At 43.1% G+C, this 14,226-nt stretch overlaps 1 protein-coding gene across 1 annotated transcript in view; it reads right to left on the reverse strand.

Moving 5' to 3' along the window:
• LOC115660508 (neural-cadherin-like) overlaps positions 1 to 14,226 on the reverse strand; it is a 154,479-nt gene that overhangs the window by 22,834 nt on the left and 117,419 nt on the right. The window contains exons 24-26 of the mRNA XM_030581981.1: positions 6,543 to 6,820; positions 5,590 to 5,804; positions 4,273 to 4,400 (exon numbers count right to left, since the gene is read on the reverse strand). Coding sequence (XP_030437841.1) covers positions 4,273 to 4,400; positions 5,590 to 5,804; positions 6,543 to 6,820 — 621 coding nt within the window. The remainder of the gene's footprint in view (positions 1 to 4,272; positions 4,401 to 5,589; positions 5,805 to 6,542; positions 6,821 to 14,226) is intronic.

The following is a 14,226-nucleotide window of genomic DNA, read 5'->3' on the forward strand; positions in this document are numbered from 1 at the left end:
GTAATTATCAAGTAAGAAATTTAACATTCTGCAGCTGAGTGCCTCTCATAATTCTGATATGTATGGGATAACTGCAATATCAGAATCCTTGAGATTTTTGCTGTTTTTGACACAATGAGCTAAACCTTGTCCACATAGAGTAGTAAGCCATTAGTGTTTAACAGTGGCAAGTCATGACAGTTTTAGTAAGGCATGAAACAACTCACTTGCATGCCTTACGCAGTCCAAAATGGTGTCCTCCATGCACCATGACGTCACTCATGAGGTGCATGTCAGGTCATACTGTGCGGAACATCCTCCATGGAGGCCAGATGGAATCATCCCACAGTCCAGATCCAGCTCAATGGCTGCCAGTTGGACAATGCACAGCCGGTTGGGCATGAAATACATGGCTTGCGTCTACAGGCAGCTAGTTGAAGCTCACCTGTAGGAGAACAGAGTTCCAATCACTTTGGAAAACAGTCCTAATGAAGTTAATGCTTCCCTCTCAAGCGAGACTGTCAGTTGTAGACAGACTGGACCTGGATGGAGGACTGGTCTTGGTAAAGGATGTCTACTCTCACTGGTAGTGGCAATGGTGATTCTAATTTCAGTTCTATCAGATTGGAGAACCATAGTCTCTTTTGCCAGTGCAGAGCTAACACTTTCATTTTTGTTTCTCCTTGCCTTATTTTTGGGATCACTTTTCCTAGAAGTGGAAAGGGTGGAAATGTGTATAGCAGGCCTAATGACCATCTACGCAAAAACAGCATCCATCCCCAAGGATTTGGGGTCTGCTTCCCTGATTCAGACATCATTCTGAGTTGCTGACTGTGCATCTGCAGAACCAGCCTTGGTTCAGCTTTCCTTTTATGTGTATTGCTCTTATGGAAAAGAGGGTCCTGTCTCCATTGCTTTTGCGTGTAGGGTTAAACTTCTCATTCCCCTTGGTTGTTGAAATACACCATAGTGACCATGTTGTCCAATTGGACCAGAACAAGTTTGCTGTCTAGGTAGTTCTGGAACTTCCGCTGAGCTCATCTTGTCAGCTCTGAGCTCCAATAAGTTGATGTTATGGTTCCTTTCCCAGGGGTTCCAGGCACGTGGCACTGTCCAATGCCCCAGAGCCTATCAATCAGGCTGGCATCGATTGTGAGTGCCTGTGGGTCTGGCATGCATGTAGGAAGACACTTGGGGATGTTCTATGGGATTGTCCACCATTGTAAAGAGAGATGAGCACCAAGTTCAGAACCAGTACCTGATCTTGCATGTGTTCCCCTGAATGATTCCATACTTTCAGGGGAGAGGCCTGGAGGCACCTGATATAGCACTTTGCCCACAGGATGATTCCTGTGCATGAAACCAGGAGGCCAATTAACTAGACATTGAGCTATGGTCAGCCTTGCCCACTTTACCAACATGGTTATCAGGTTCTAGATCTTGTGGAATCTAACCAGTGATGGGTAGATTTTTGCTATAGTGTCTATATCCACTCCCAGGTGAACTATCTATGTGGTGAGAGTAAAGAAGCTCTTCTTGGTGTTTATCACAAATCTGTGTGCTTGAAGCAGATCCAGCATCTGGATTGTGGAACTGTGCACAGGGGCGGCTCTAGGCATTTAGCCGCCCCAAGCACGGCAGGCAGGCTGCCTTTGGTGGCTTGCCTGCAGAGGGTCCGCTGGTCCCACGGCTTCAGGAGTCCTGAAGCCACAGGACCAGCGGACCCTCCGCAGGGATGCCTGCGGGAGGTCCGCCGAAGCCGTGGGACCAGTGGACCCTCCGCAGGCAACCCGCAGAAGGCAGGCTGCCTGCCGCCCTCGCGGTGCCAGCAGAGCTCCCCCTGCGGCTTGCCGCCCCAAGCACGCACTTGGTGTGCTGGGGCCTGGAGTCGCCCCTGACTGTGCATCACTGCTTGGGTCAGAGATCTGATCAAAATGTCATCTAGGAAGGGATACAAGTAAGTACTCTCAGACCTTACTCTGGCTATTATGACCACCAGCATCTTGATGAAGACCGTGGGGGATGACAAAAGCATTTGATACTGCTAGTGGACCATGCTGTATGCAATCTCAGCGGTCTGTGGTAGCATGGCTGTATGGGAATGTGGAGATATGCATCTGCTAGGTTCACAGACGCGAGAAAATCCCTTTGGGGCCGGGATGCTACTGTAAATCTAGGGTCTCTATCTGAAATCTCATTTTCTTCATCTAGCGGTGAGCTCTTGAAATCCAGGACTGCTGTTACTCCCCTGTATACCTCTGGACAATGAAGAAAATGGAGCATAGTCTTAAGAATCTGTCTTCTAGGGAACTCTTTCTATTGCTGCTATGTCCAGGAGACATGACATTTCATTTAACACCAGCTTGTGTTTGACTGGGTCACCTGAGATGGAGAATTGGATGAAGGAGGGTTGGGTGGGACCCTTAGTTCGAGGGAGTGCTGGCAACTCAACATCTCTCTTACTCACTTGTCTGTGGTTGATTGAGACTGTTCTTCTAAGAAGTGGGAAATTCTGCCTCCTGGATTCAGATCTTGGTGGAGGCATCTTTGTTGTCATAGTGGTTCTCAGAGGTGGTGAATCCTATGAATTTTCCACTCAATCCCTGGTTCCAGGATTTTCCACAGATATAGCTGATGTCTTTCCTCTGGTACCTTCATGAGGAAGATGGACAAAAGGAGCATTTTTGTCTATTTCTGAGTTTGTAGATCCTCCGAACATTTCAGAGGGGAAAAACCTTTGCTGCATTTTTCCATGTCCAGCTCTGAGCCTGAATCTGAAATCTCCCCTTTCTCAGTAGAAAAGGAGTTCATGTTAGAGTCAGAGGATGCATATCTCTTAGGTTTTTTAATATCTTTTTCTTTTTGCTCTTTTTGGATTTTTTTAGCCTTTTGGGCCTCTATGCAGGTGCTGTGATCCAGCTGTGGCCAGGGTGTTAGAAGTTTCCTTTATGCAGCGCCTTGAGCTCTCTGGATATATCTCCCTCAGTGTCCTTCCCCTTTAGGCCCCACTCCTCCTGCCTAGAGGATGGGGTTCAATAGTCAGAGTTCCCTGATTCAAGAGACTTGAGAAGAAAGAAACCTGAGTAGGAGCCCTGCTTCTCTCTCCAGGGAACTTACGACCCATTTTAGGACTTGGGACAGGAACTGGAGCCCCTTAAGGGCTTTTTCCCCCCCTCCATTCCTGTTCTGTCCCAGGCCTTATCCCTTGGGCATGTTTGATAAAATCCTCCTTTTTTTTCTTTGGAGTCTTTCTTTGTTCTGCTCTTCATCTCCAGATTGGTCATTTCTGTATTGGAGTCTTGGCATCTTGAGCCATGGGGACTCAGCATGCCTGTCCAACTCAAAACCCTGTGCCCTAGCAATGCAAGTGTCAGCTGGCTGAGAACAGGCAGGGCACAATTTGCCTTCCAAAGGGCCTGTAAAAGCTGACTCACAAATAAGACACCACTTTGATTTAGCTCAGTGTTTGCACAACAGCTGTGCCATGCCTTGGGGGGGAGTGGGGAGGAGGCAGAGGAGGCTGGCAAGGAGATACCAGGTACTTGAAACCAACCCACCGGTCAATATCCATTCCAGGAGAGAGAGAAAGACTGCTTGCTAATGTCCCCAAACGCTCCCAAACAGATAAAATACAAGTGAACTCTTACTTGATGCTGCTGCAGTGGCAGGTCTGGCAGAACCATAAAGCTGGAGAAGGAAGCATGAGCATGGCTAGCACAGGCTATGCCACGGTTTTGAACTGCTTCTGGAAATTGCAGACAGGAGGGAAATAGCCCATACCAGGGGTTCTCAAACTTCATTGCACCGTGTGCCCTTCTGACAACAAAGTTACTACATGGCCCCGGCGTGGGGGTGAGGGGAGGCAGTACGGAGCCAAGCCTGCCACCCCGAGTAGGGGGAGAGGGGGCTGCAGCTCGAGTCACGCTGCCCACAGTGGGGGGAAAGGAGACTGCAGCCTGAGCCCACCACCCCAGGTCATGGTGGAGCTTGGGCTTCAGCTTCAGCCCCTGGTCCCAGCAAGTCTAATGCTGGCCCTGCTGATCCCGACCCACAGTTTGAGAACTGCTGACCCATATGTAACAGAAATGTGGGAGATGTGGAGCTGCAGAAGGATAGATTATGAAATTCGTAGTGCTATCCTCCCAATATTCACATTGTGCATCAGGTCTACAGATACATATGGAATGAAACATACAATTTTCCAGTCTCTCTTTTTATACCTTCCTAATTCTGTATGTATGCAAGAACTAACTGGAAGTAACAAAACCATAAAGTAGAAAACAAGCATCTGACCTGACCATTAGTTCTGACTTCAAGCCGATGCCATCTTTTGTCAGTCAAGTTCAAGTGACTTGGGAAATGCAGCGTCTCAGTGCCTGCACCATGGTTAATTTTCAACATAGGAATGCCACTGGAAAGTTCTAAAAGGCCAACAAGTAAAATTAAAGTAACATTTTTTTTAAAATCTAGCTGCAAATATATTTTTCCACTTCTGCTATTTTGATATATGTATTGACTGGATTAGTTTAACAATTATTGTGAACCACAAGTTACTGGGCTCAGTGAAGGAATTATGTGGTCAAATTCTGTAGCCAGTGTTATGCAGGAGAAGTTATTGCCTGTTGGTCTTGTTATGTATAATTGTATTAATGAGTATGCTAACTCTTTGTTAATTAATTGTACGTGGAATCTGCTGCCTGAACTGTGCAGAGAAAATACGCGGCACTAAACGTTTTTTCATGATCAGGCTCTAAACCAAACATTGAAATGTATTCCTTACTAACGCACTAATACCATATTATGTTCTATAGTAAAAATTAATACTCATTACATGCATGCATATAGGGATGCTATCTCTCAAGCCCTGTCCAAATTAATAAATAAATACAAATTTAACATCACAGAAGCAAAGTTAAAATCAGGTCATAGATTAATATCCCAATATTTATGTCAATTTAAAATATACACAAATCTGCACACATCTTCTTTCACTAACTCACTGAAAATAACGGAGCAACAATTAAAAAAAAAATCAGATGTATAGACAACTTTAAACCACTGCATATATGGCTTTGATGGAGCTGTGGGACTGGATTCATCCATCAAGTCATAACCTGTTAAAGAAAACATGTTTCAAAAATGCCTTGAGACTGAAAGAATTTTAAGAAGTAGATTTCTGTCTTCACAAACCACATAAAATAACATGCAACTCAGACTGCATTAATTATGTAATACCTGTCTCAAAAGTATCTGAACTCCTTTAAAGCAATAGATGTTTCCTTGTGGGATTTTTTTTTCTTTGTCAATCTGTCTGTTCTGTTTCACTTTGATTTCTTTAGCTCCAGGATGCGCTCAGAATCATTAGCGTAAACTAAAACATACCCACAGTGTCAAAGAAAAAATGTACTGCTAAAGTATTTTTCAAGACACTTTTTTCCTAATTTTTCTAGTCTTGCACTCAAGAGACAAACTTTATATGAATCCCTCAGACTGAAATAAGAATTCGCACTATAATTACTATATTATACATGCAACATCAATTCTTAGAGAATCCTTCCTTCAAGCCTCTACAAAGCATTTAGTTATGTCCTCTGTATGTTGCACAAGTACCTATTGCCATGAAGTTCTCTGTACTCCCAGGCTCTGGATCTGATAAAGGACCACTGTATAGTAAAAGCCCATCTGGAACCTCAGTAATAAACTCTAGGGATAGTAAGCTCTCAAAACAAGGCCTGATGGGTTGAAACCATGCATATCCATTTCCATGGAAACTGTGCTTAGTCTGCTGGCAGTCAGGTCCATGAAATGAAGTAGAACAATGACATCTGAAAGAGCAAATCAGAGGAAGGCTAAAGCAAAACAAATAAATGAATAGATAAAATAAAAATACTATCATCAAAACATTTACTTTTAGTTAGTCTACCGAACTGGGCTGGATATGAATCAGTGATCTAAAAGTTAAAATGTCTGCATCCAGTAACAAATATCCTCAGTCATCTTGACCCTTTTTGAAAAGCTTTTCAACATAAACATTTCCTACTGTTTTCATAGTGACCTTACCCACGGAAGAAATCCCATGAGAATCCTATGAAAATTCTAAAAGATTAATTGGGAATTAAATCTTGAAACCATGAAAGGAGCACTAAAAAGTGATGGAACTGTGGAATCTGCAATCGTCATAACATACATCCACAAAATTATACCAAATCGTGAAGAACAGCATAGGAAGAGGAGTTAACACCACTAAGGCATTTGTGTTTTTTCATTGGTTTCCATTTAGGGCCTTATCTCGACAGTCCTTATTCAGACTATACTTTCCATGGCTTCAAGACTGCAGGACCAAGATCAGGCCCTCAATTAAAGAACTGTTTTTACTATTAAGTGTAAAGTTCTGCACATGTATCACTTTTCTGGATTTCCCTCAATTTGAAATGTACCGTTTAATACAGATCTGAAGGTGAATCCATCACTTTTCTAGTCCTGTATCCTGTTAACTACATTTGACATTTTAAAAAAAGAAATAAAAGAGACAGCAAGAAAAGTTGCAGTACAAGTTTCCTCACCTGTAACCATTAAGAGTGTCAATACACGTCCCACCATTGAGACATGGGCTTTGGGGGTAGGAGGCACAGGACTGATGAACTCGCTCTCTAGCTGAACAGGTGCAGACTGCGCTGATGGTGATTGTTACAGAGACAAATGACACATTCCCAGCATCCATCACTGTTGGGATGTCACTCACTGTAAAGTAGTTTGTACAACCGCTGCCACCATGACAGTCTGTTGTCCCACACTCGTCTACATCAATCTGTGAAACGTTCACTTTTAAAGCTGTTTGGATCTAAGAGGAAATGCAGTTTAACAAATCACCAGTCTGTCCCTAATGGAATGTTTTCATTTGTTCCTTCAGTTCTGAAAATCCATGCAATCATAAACTTTATGGAAGACTTTAATTACATGAAAATTGGTCATTAATAGCCTAGACTTTGTGAGCAACCAAAGTGATTTAAAGGAAATTATATGTATTCAGTGTGTGTGAAAGTTTAGAGTAGCAATATTTCCTGGAACTCAATAATTGCTATCACTGACAGCCAACTTATTATAGCTGTTCTGGACGGTTAATAATATTTCTAAGGCACCAGAGAGTGCTAGACTGGCAGAGACCAGAGTACAGGGGCTGGGATTATGCCTACAATCTTAGGGCAGCATAAGGCACCCGTCTCTCCACCCTTGCACACACATAAAGGGCCAAGCACAATCTGGTCACAACCAGCAAGAAAATTCCAAGTTAAGTTTTCTACTCACCCTGTTATGCCCAGATACTGTAAATCGTAAATTCACTCCCTCAATACAGAAGCATGGCCTGACCACGGCACATGACAATTGAACTGCATTCAGGATTGCTGAGTACCCAGCAGAGTAGCGGACATGGCTTCCTACATTGGCAAGTTCTCGGACATATGTATCCTAATTGTGTTCGGACTCGCTGACACACCTCCACCACATCTCCATTTACCTCCTGCCATATCTACAAGAAGATGCCGTGATCTTCACAGTGTGCAGGGTATTGTGGGATCTCTCTGCACAGGATTTCATTTGTCATTTATGTATTTATTATCTGGATTACATGACTTCATGGAGTTATTCCTGTTTTGCATCATTATGAGGGTAGAACAAAGCTCTCAGTGTCCAAATCCTGAAGCTTTTCGTGCATCTATGGAAAAGTCAAAACCTCTAATTCAGTATCAAATGGCATCCTAGAGTACAGTATCCTAGAGAGGCTTCCACCTAGATGCCAAAACTGAGATTGGGACCCTATTGTATCGACACTACACAACACAGATTGTGACCTAAAGACTTACTCTCTAAATTGACAAGACAGGCAAAGGGTTGGGGGCAAACAGAGGTACAGAGAAGTAAGGAGATTTGCCTGAGGTTACACAGTTGGTAATGGCAAAGCTGGGAATAACCCAGCTCTCCTGCCTCTCATCCATCTTGCTATGCATTGGATCATGTATCTCCCAATCAATCATTATTGTTATTTATTTGTATTAATGTAACACGAAAGAGCCCCAGTGATGGCCCAGGACTCCATTGTGCTAGGCACTGTACGGACACAGACAAAAACCCCATCCCTATCCCAAACAGCTTACGATGTAAGATAAAAGACAACAGATGGATATAGCTAGATGGGGGAGCACAAAGAAACAGACACAATATGTTTTCAAAGGAGAATTTCAAGGAGGGTTTTGAAGGACGATAAAAAGTTAGTTTTGTGGATGTTTACAGGGAGTTTGTCCCAGGCATGAGGGGCAGCATGGCAAAAAGCACAAAGGTGTCTGAAAATTTAACTTATTAGGCTGACCAGAGGCAGAGTATGGATACTGAATTAGAGGTTTTGAACTTTCCACGGGTGCATGAAAAGCTTCAGGGTTTGGACCACAGTGTCAGAACCCAGACACTAAGGGCTTTCTTCGATCCTCACAGTGGTGTAAATCAGGAGTAACTCCATGAAGTTAACAGAATTCACCAATGTAAAACTAGTGTGAGCTCAGACTTAGGGCTTAATTTTATATGTTTAATAAGCTGTTACTTTTAGTGGTACAATTTGTGAATTTTTTTTTAAATAAACTCTAATGGCCAAAAACAAATTTTAAAACCTTCCATTCTTTTCTTCTCTTTCCATTTTACTAGTGCCTTCATTTCAATCCACCATCCTTTTAAGAATCTCGACCCTTATGACTAATCTTCAATACATCCTCATAAATATCATGACATATATTGAAAAAGAAGTAGAAATATATCACACAATGACATGATGTATCCTGTCAATGCAGCTATGGGGTATGCTGTTAGTGGGGATTAAAAAATTTAGACAGTTTCGCAATACTGTTACAGAAAAACATGGCGCATACAGACAATTATGATTCCTTAAAACTACTGGGATGGATGTCTTTTGTTGTGCACTAAGAACAGTTATCATAAAGCCATATCCAAAGGAGTGCAACAAATAAATACATTTCATCATTTATTTAAAATTTTAATGAATAATTCTAGTGCTAATTGCCAATTTTCTCTGTTTATCGTTAACTGAAGCACATATACAAAAGATAATGGAGGAATTCTATATTTATGTTTTGTTTCTGTAAGTATAGAAAATTGGTGATAACTCATTAGAGCTATTCATTAAACTCTGAAAGGTGATAAATAATTAATAGAAATGCCATTTCTTCAGTAAAATATGTGAAGCAAAAATTATCCTCTTGTTATCACTATGATGAATCATCCCACTATGTATTATGAAGCAGAGTCTATTTGAAATCAATGTAACTTTCCATATTATCATTGTAATTGCTCTATAAATATGCAAGAGAAGCAGCAATTATTTTGCATGAATAGTATCTGCCTCTCTGATTCTGTGACCTTGGCCATTTGGAGGATTCTAATACTTTATATTATTTAACAGACAAAATTACAGACTTTGCAGTCTGATAAAAGTTGGGCAGGTGGCGAGTTGTGATTACTGGCTAAGAATTACACACAATCTATTATCATTGATACCAGCTCATGTTTCCATCTCTCCTCCCCTCCCCTTTTGTCTCATCTCCCTGTTGTGTCTTGTCTTTTAGATCATAAGCTCTTTGCAGCAGGGGCTGTTATTTACTATGTATTTGTACAGCAGCTGGCACACTGGGGCTTCTTAGACACCAAGGCCAGAAGGGACGATTGTGATCACCGAGTCTGACCCCACCCTGTATAACACAGGCCATAGAATTTATTTCCCCAAATAATTCCTAGAGCAGATCTTATAGAAAAAAACATCCAATCTTGATTTAAAAATTGCCAGTGATGGAGAATCCACCACAACCCTGGTTAATTATCCTCACTGTTAAAAATGTGCACCTTATTTCCAATCTGAATTTGTCTAGCTTCAACCTCTGGCAATTGCATTGTGTTATATCTTTCTCTGCTAGAGTGAAGAGCCTATCATCAAATATTTGTTCCCCATGTAGGTACTTATAGATTATGACCAAGTCATCCCTTAACCGTCTCTTTATAAAATAAATAGATTGAGCTCCTTGAATCTATCACTATAAAGCAGGTTTCTAATCCTTTTATCATTCTTACAGTTCTTCTCTGGACCCTCTCCAATTTATCAACATCTTTCTGAAACTGGACACCAAAACTGAAAAAAAATATTTCAGCAGCAGTCGCACAAGTGCCAAATACAGAAGTAAAATAATTTCTCTTTCCTACTTGAGATCCCCCTCTGTTTATTGCATTTGCTCTTTTAATCACAGCATCACAGCAGGTGCTCATGTTCAGACATTGCTTTCCATGATAGGGTCCCGCATCCTGTAAGTAAGGCCTACATTCTTTGTTCCTAGATGTATACATTTAGCCATATTAAAAACACATATTGTTTGCTTAGGCCCATATTACCAAGCAATCCAGATGGCGACACAGTATTAGTGATCATCATCTTCATTATTTACCACTTCCTCAACTTGTGTGTTATCGGTAAACTTTATCAGGTAATTGACAAAAATGTTAAATAGTGCAGGGCCAAGCAGGGCTTTACAGCTGTGCTCCAGCTCCAAGCAAAAACCTGCAGCTCCACTGCTCCAGAGCTGCTCCGCACTCCAGCTCCGGGCTCCACTCCAAAGCCCTAGGACCAAGAACCAATTCCTATAGGACCACACTAGAAACACACCCATTCAGTGATGACTCCCCATTTACAGTTACATTTTGAGACCTATTAGTTACCCATTTTAATCCTTTTAATATGTTCCATGTTAATTTTAATTTTCTGTCATCCTAGTTTTGTAATCAGAATGTCATGCGGAACCAAGTCAAATGTCTTACAAAAGCCTAAGTATATTACATCAGCAATAATCATCAACCAAACTTGTAATTTCATAAAAATATCAAGTTAGCTAGACCAGATCTATTTTCTATAAACTCATCTTGATTGGGACTACTTATATTACCTTCCATTTAATTTTTGATTAATCAAGTCCTGTAGCAGCTGCTCCATTATTTTGCCTGGGATTGATGTCAAACTGACAGGGCTATAACTATGTGGGTCATCCCATTTACTCGTTTTAAAGATTAATACACCTCTACCCGGATATAATGCTGTCCTTTGGAGACAAAAAATCTCATCCTGTTATAGGTGAGACTGCATTACATCAAACTTGCTTTGTCCCCCGACCACCCCCTCCAGAGACCCCCATCCCTAATCACCCCCAGGATCCCACCCCCTACGTAACCCCTCTGTCCCCTGACTGCTCCGACCCCTATCCACCCCTCCCCACCTCCTGACAGGCACTCACCAGCAGTGGCGGGAAGCAGAGCAGCCCGGCCCCAGTCCGCTCCACTCTGCCAGCTCCCAGCCACAGCAATCCGCTTCCCACCATCGGTGAGTGGGGCAAGGGTGGGGAAAGGATCCCCCTCCCACTCACCTGCGGCAGGAAGTGGAGCAACGCAGCCCCAGCCTGCTCCGCTTTCCTTGCCCCAGCCCCAGCCGTGTCACTGGGAGACGGCTGGGGAAAGGTTCTGCACTCACCTGTGGCGGGAAGCGGAGCGCCACAGCTGGGAGCTGGTGGAGTGGAGCTGGCTGGGGCTGGGCTTCTCCGCTTCCCACCGCCGGTGAGTGCAGGGAGATTGGGGAAAGGAAGCCCTCCACACTCACTGGCGGTGGGAAGCGGAGCAACGCGGCCCCAGCCTGCTCCACTCTGCCACCTCCTCGCCACAGCGCTCCGCTTCCCACCATAGGTGAGTGAAGGGAGGTTGGGGAAAGGACGGCCCTTGTACTCACCTGTGGCAGGAAGTGGCGCACTGTGGCTGGGAGCTGGCGGAGTGGAGCGGGCTGGAGCTGGGGCTGGGGCTGGGCTGCTCCGCTTCTGCCGCTGCTGGTGAGTGCGGGGGACGATCCCTTCCCCCAAGTCCCCTCCCCGAACGACACAGCTGGGGCCGGGGCGAGGAAAGCAGAGTGGGCTGCTCCTGGCCCCCCGCCAGGGCCGTCCTTAGGCATAGGCAACATAGGCAGCTGCGTAGGGCACCTGAAAATTTGGGGCACTACTGGGTCTTAGTGTCCACCCTCTTGTTTTCCTATCCCTGTTCTGACCCTTCCTGCAGGCTCCCACACATGGCTGCTCTAGCCTGGTGAGTCTTCCTTGGGAGGGAATCTAGTAGTTAAAACTGAAAAAACCTCCAGCCTGCCAGACCTATTAGCACAACATTGAAACTGTTAAAGAGACATTCAAGGGGTAATAAAGCCATTTAACAGGCATTTGCCAACCCCAAGGTATATACTGACAGGTTTCAGAGTGGTAGTCCTGTTAGTCTGTATCAGCAAAAACAAGGACAAGTCCTTGTGTCACCTCAAAGACTAACAAATTATTTGGGCATAAACTTTTGTGGACTAGAACCCATTTCATCAGATGTCCACGAAAGCTTATGCCCAAATAAATTTTTATACTGTCAGTTTCTGACTTTACTGACAAAAACAGTTGTGCATTAATGTAATATTTACACAGAACATGTCAGTCTACAGGACCTTAGTTTAAAATTTGCTTTAAAAATATTTCATTAGTGAGCTGGTGAAGATTATAAAATCACATTTCTAAAAAATGCTTGCATAGAGTTTTAGATGCACAATCATCTTTAGCCTTAAATGTGTGGATCTTCACACATAGTTTTTTAAATAAATCCTTCAAAAGACCTCCCTTATCTAAAATGCACATTTTAATTACTATAGTTAAAAAAAAAGTTCTTCCAAGTCCTCCTGTCCTTTTCTGTCCATCCCTTCATCACCTCTTCTCCCACTCCCCACTAAAGAGAGCCCTTAAAGGGACAACAGTCCTTCCCTTCCAGATAGCTGGACAAAGAGTTCCCTTTCTTTACTTCTGACTATCCGACAAACTAGTTTTAAAAGAACTCTCCAGCAAAATCAGTACCTTAGTAAGACAAAATCCTTGTTATACCTAACATCTTTGGAAACGTATTTTTTTAAAGTTGGTGAAATTTCATAACCATGTCTCTTGTTATGGAGATCACACAAAGTAAATTACTGTTCCCTTTTTCTAAAAGCAATGAACATTGTTATGAACACACTAAACCTTTCTGATTAATTTAAAAGAATGTCTTTGTTTCAGTGAGTTAAATATGTAGTAATCTGGAATGCTGGCTTAAGATTTGAGTACATTTAAAATATAAATTCAACTTAGAAATACTGATGAAGAAAATGTAAAACAGAGAAGAGCTGCATCATGTATTCCATTATATGTAATGTTGTATTCAGCAGGACAGCTGACTCACCCTTACTATGAAGTTTTTGCAAACAAATTTCTGACAAACTTCAGGGCATATCAAAAAACCTGTGACTGACATTTTTTATTCCCAAATTTTAGTGCTTTTAATTAGGTACTTTCTTCATGTCCATTCTGCATGAGGGAGAGTGCATGGAAGTCTCTGCGGGGAACTGTGACTCTCTGCCACCATGAGGCAGGCTGGGCATCTCATTATCCTTTGCTGTCAAGTACCTCCTCCCCCTCCCTCACCAGGCTGTGAGCTTGGGCTGCCATCCGGCATAGGGGCACCAGTTTAATAATACTGCGTAGGGCCCCATAAATCCTAAGGACGGCCCTGCCCCCCGCTAATCCCCCGGGCCACTCTGGGACTGCGGGGCCCCCAAAAGTGCCCTCCCACTGCTCCTGCCCCCCAGACCCAGGGGGAAAGCCCCTGACTGCCCCCAAGACCCTCTGCCCCTTATCAAACCCCTCAGCCCCAGCCTGGCCCGACACCCTTAACATGCTGGTCAGAGCAGCGTGTCAGAGCTTTACCATATTGTATGCGAACCCGCATTCTATCGGGTCACGCTATATTAGAGTAGAGGTGTATTTTGTTTGGCCACTGGGCAATACTGCAAAGTATATGTTAAGTAATAATAATAAAGTTTTTATATGCATGCACACACATGCACACACAGAACTGACCAAAGTGCTATGATTCGGAGGAGGATACTGCCCTCTCCTAACAAAAAGTGGCTAAACAAATTGAAATGGAAATTTATATAAAAGGGACTGATGAGAGGAAGAAAATTAAAGTGAAAACTAGTATAACAAAACTTCAAGTGAAGCAAAAAGTAAATCAGTAGGCCTGGCATGCTCTTCAATAGCGTGGTTGTGTCTGCGTAAAGGATGCTAGTATAGTTAGTTTATAGCTATGCAAACCACCATAATG

This window comes from Gopherus evgoodei, chromosome 12 (assembly GCF_007399415.2).
Source record: "Gopherus evgoodei ecotype Sinaloan lineage chromosome 12, rGopEvg1_v1.p, whole genome shotgun sequence".
NCBI classification, from domain to species: Eukaryota; Metazoa; Chordata; order Testudines; family Testudinidae; genus Gopherus; species Gopherus evgoodei.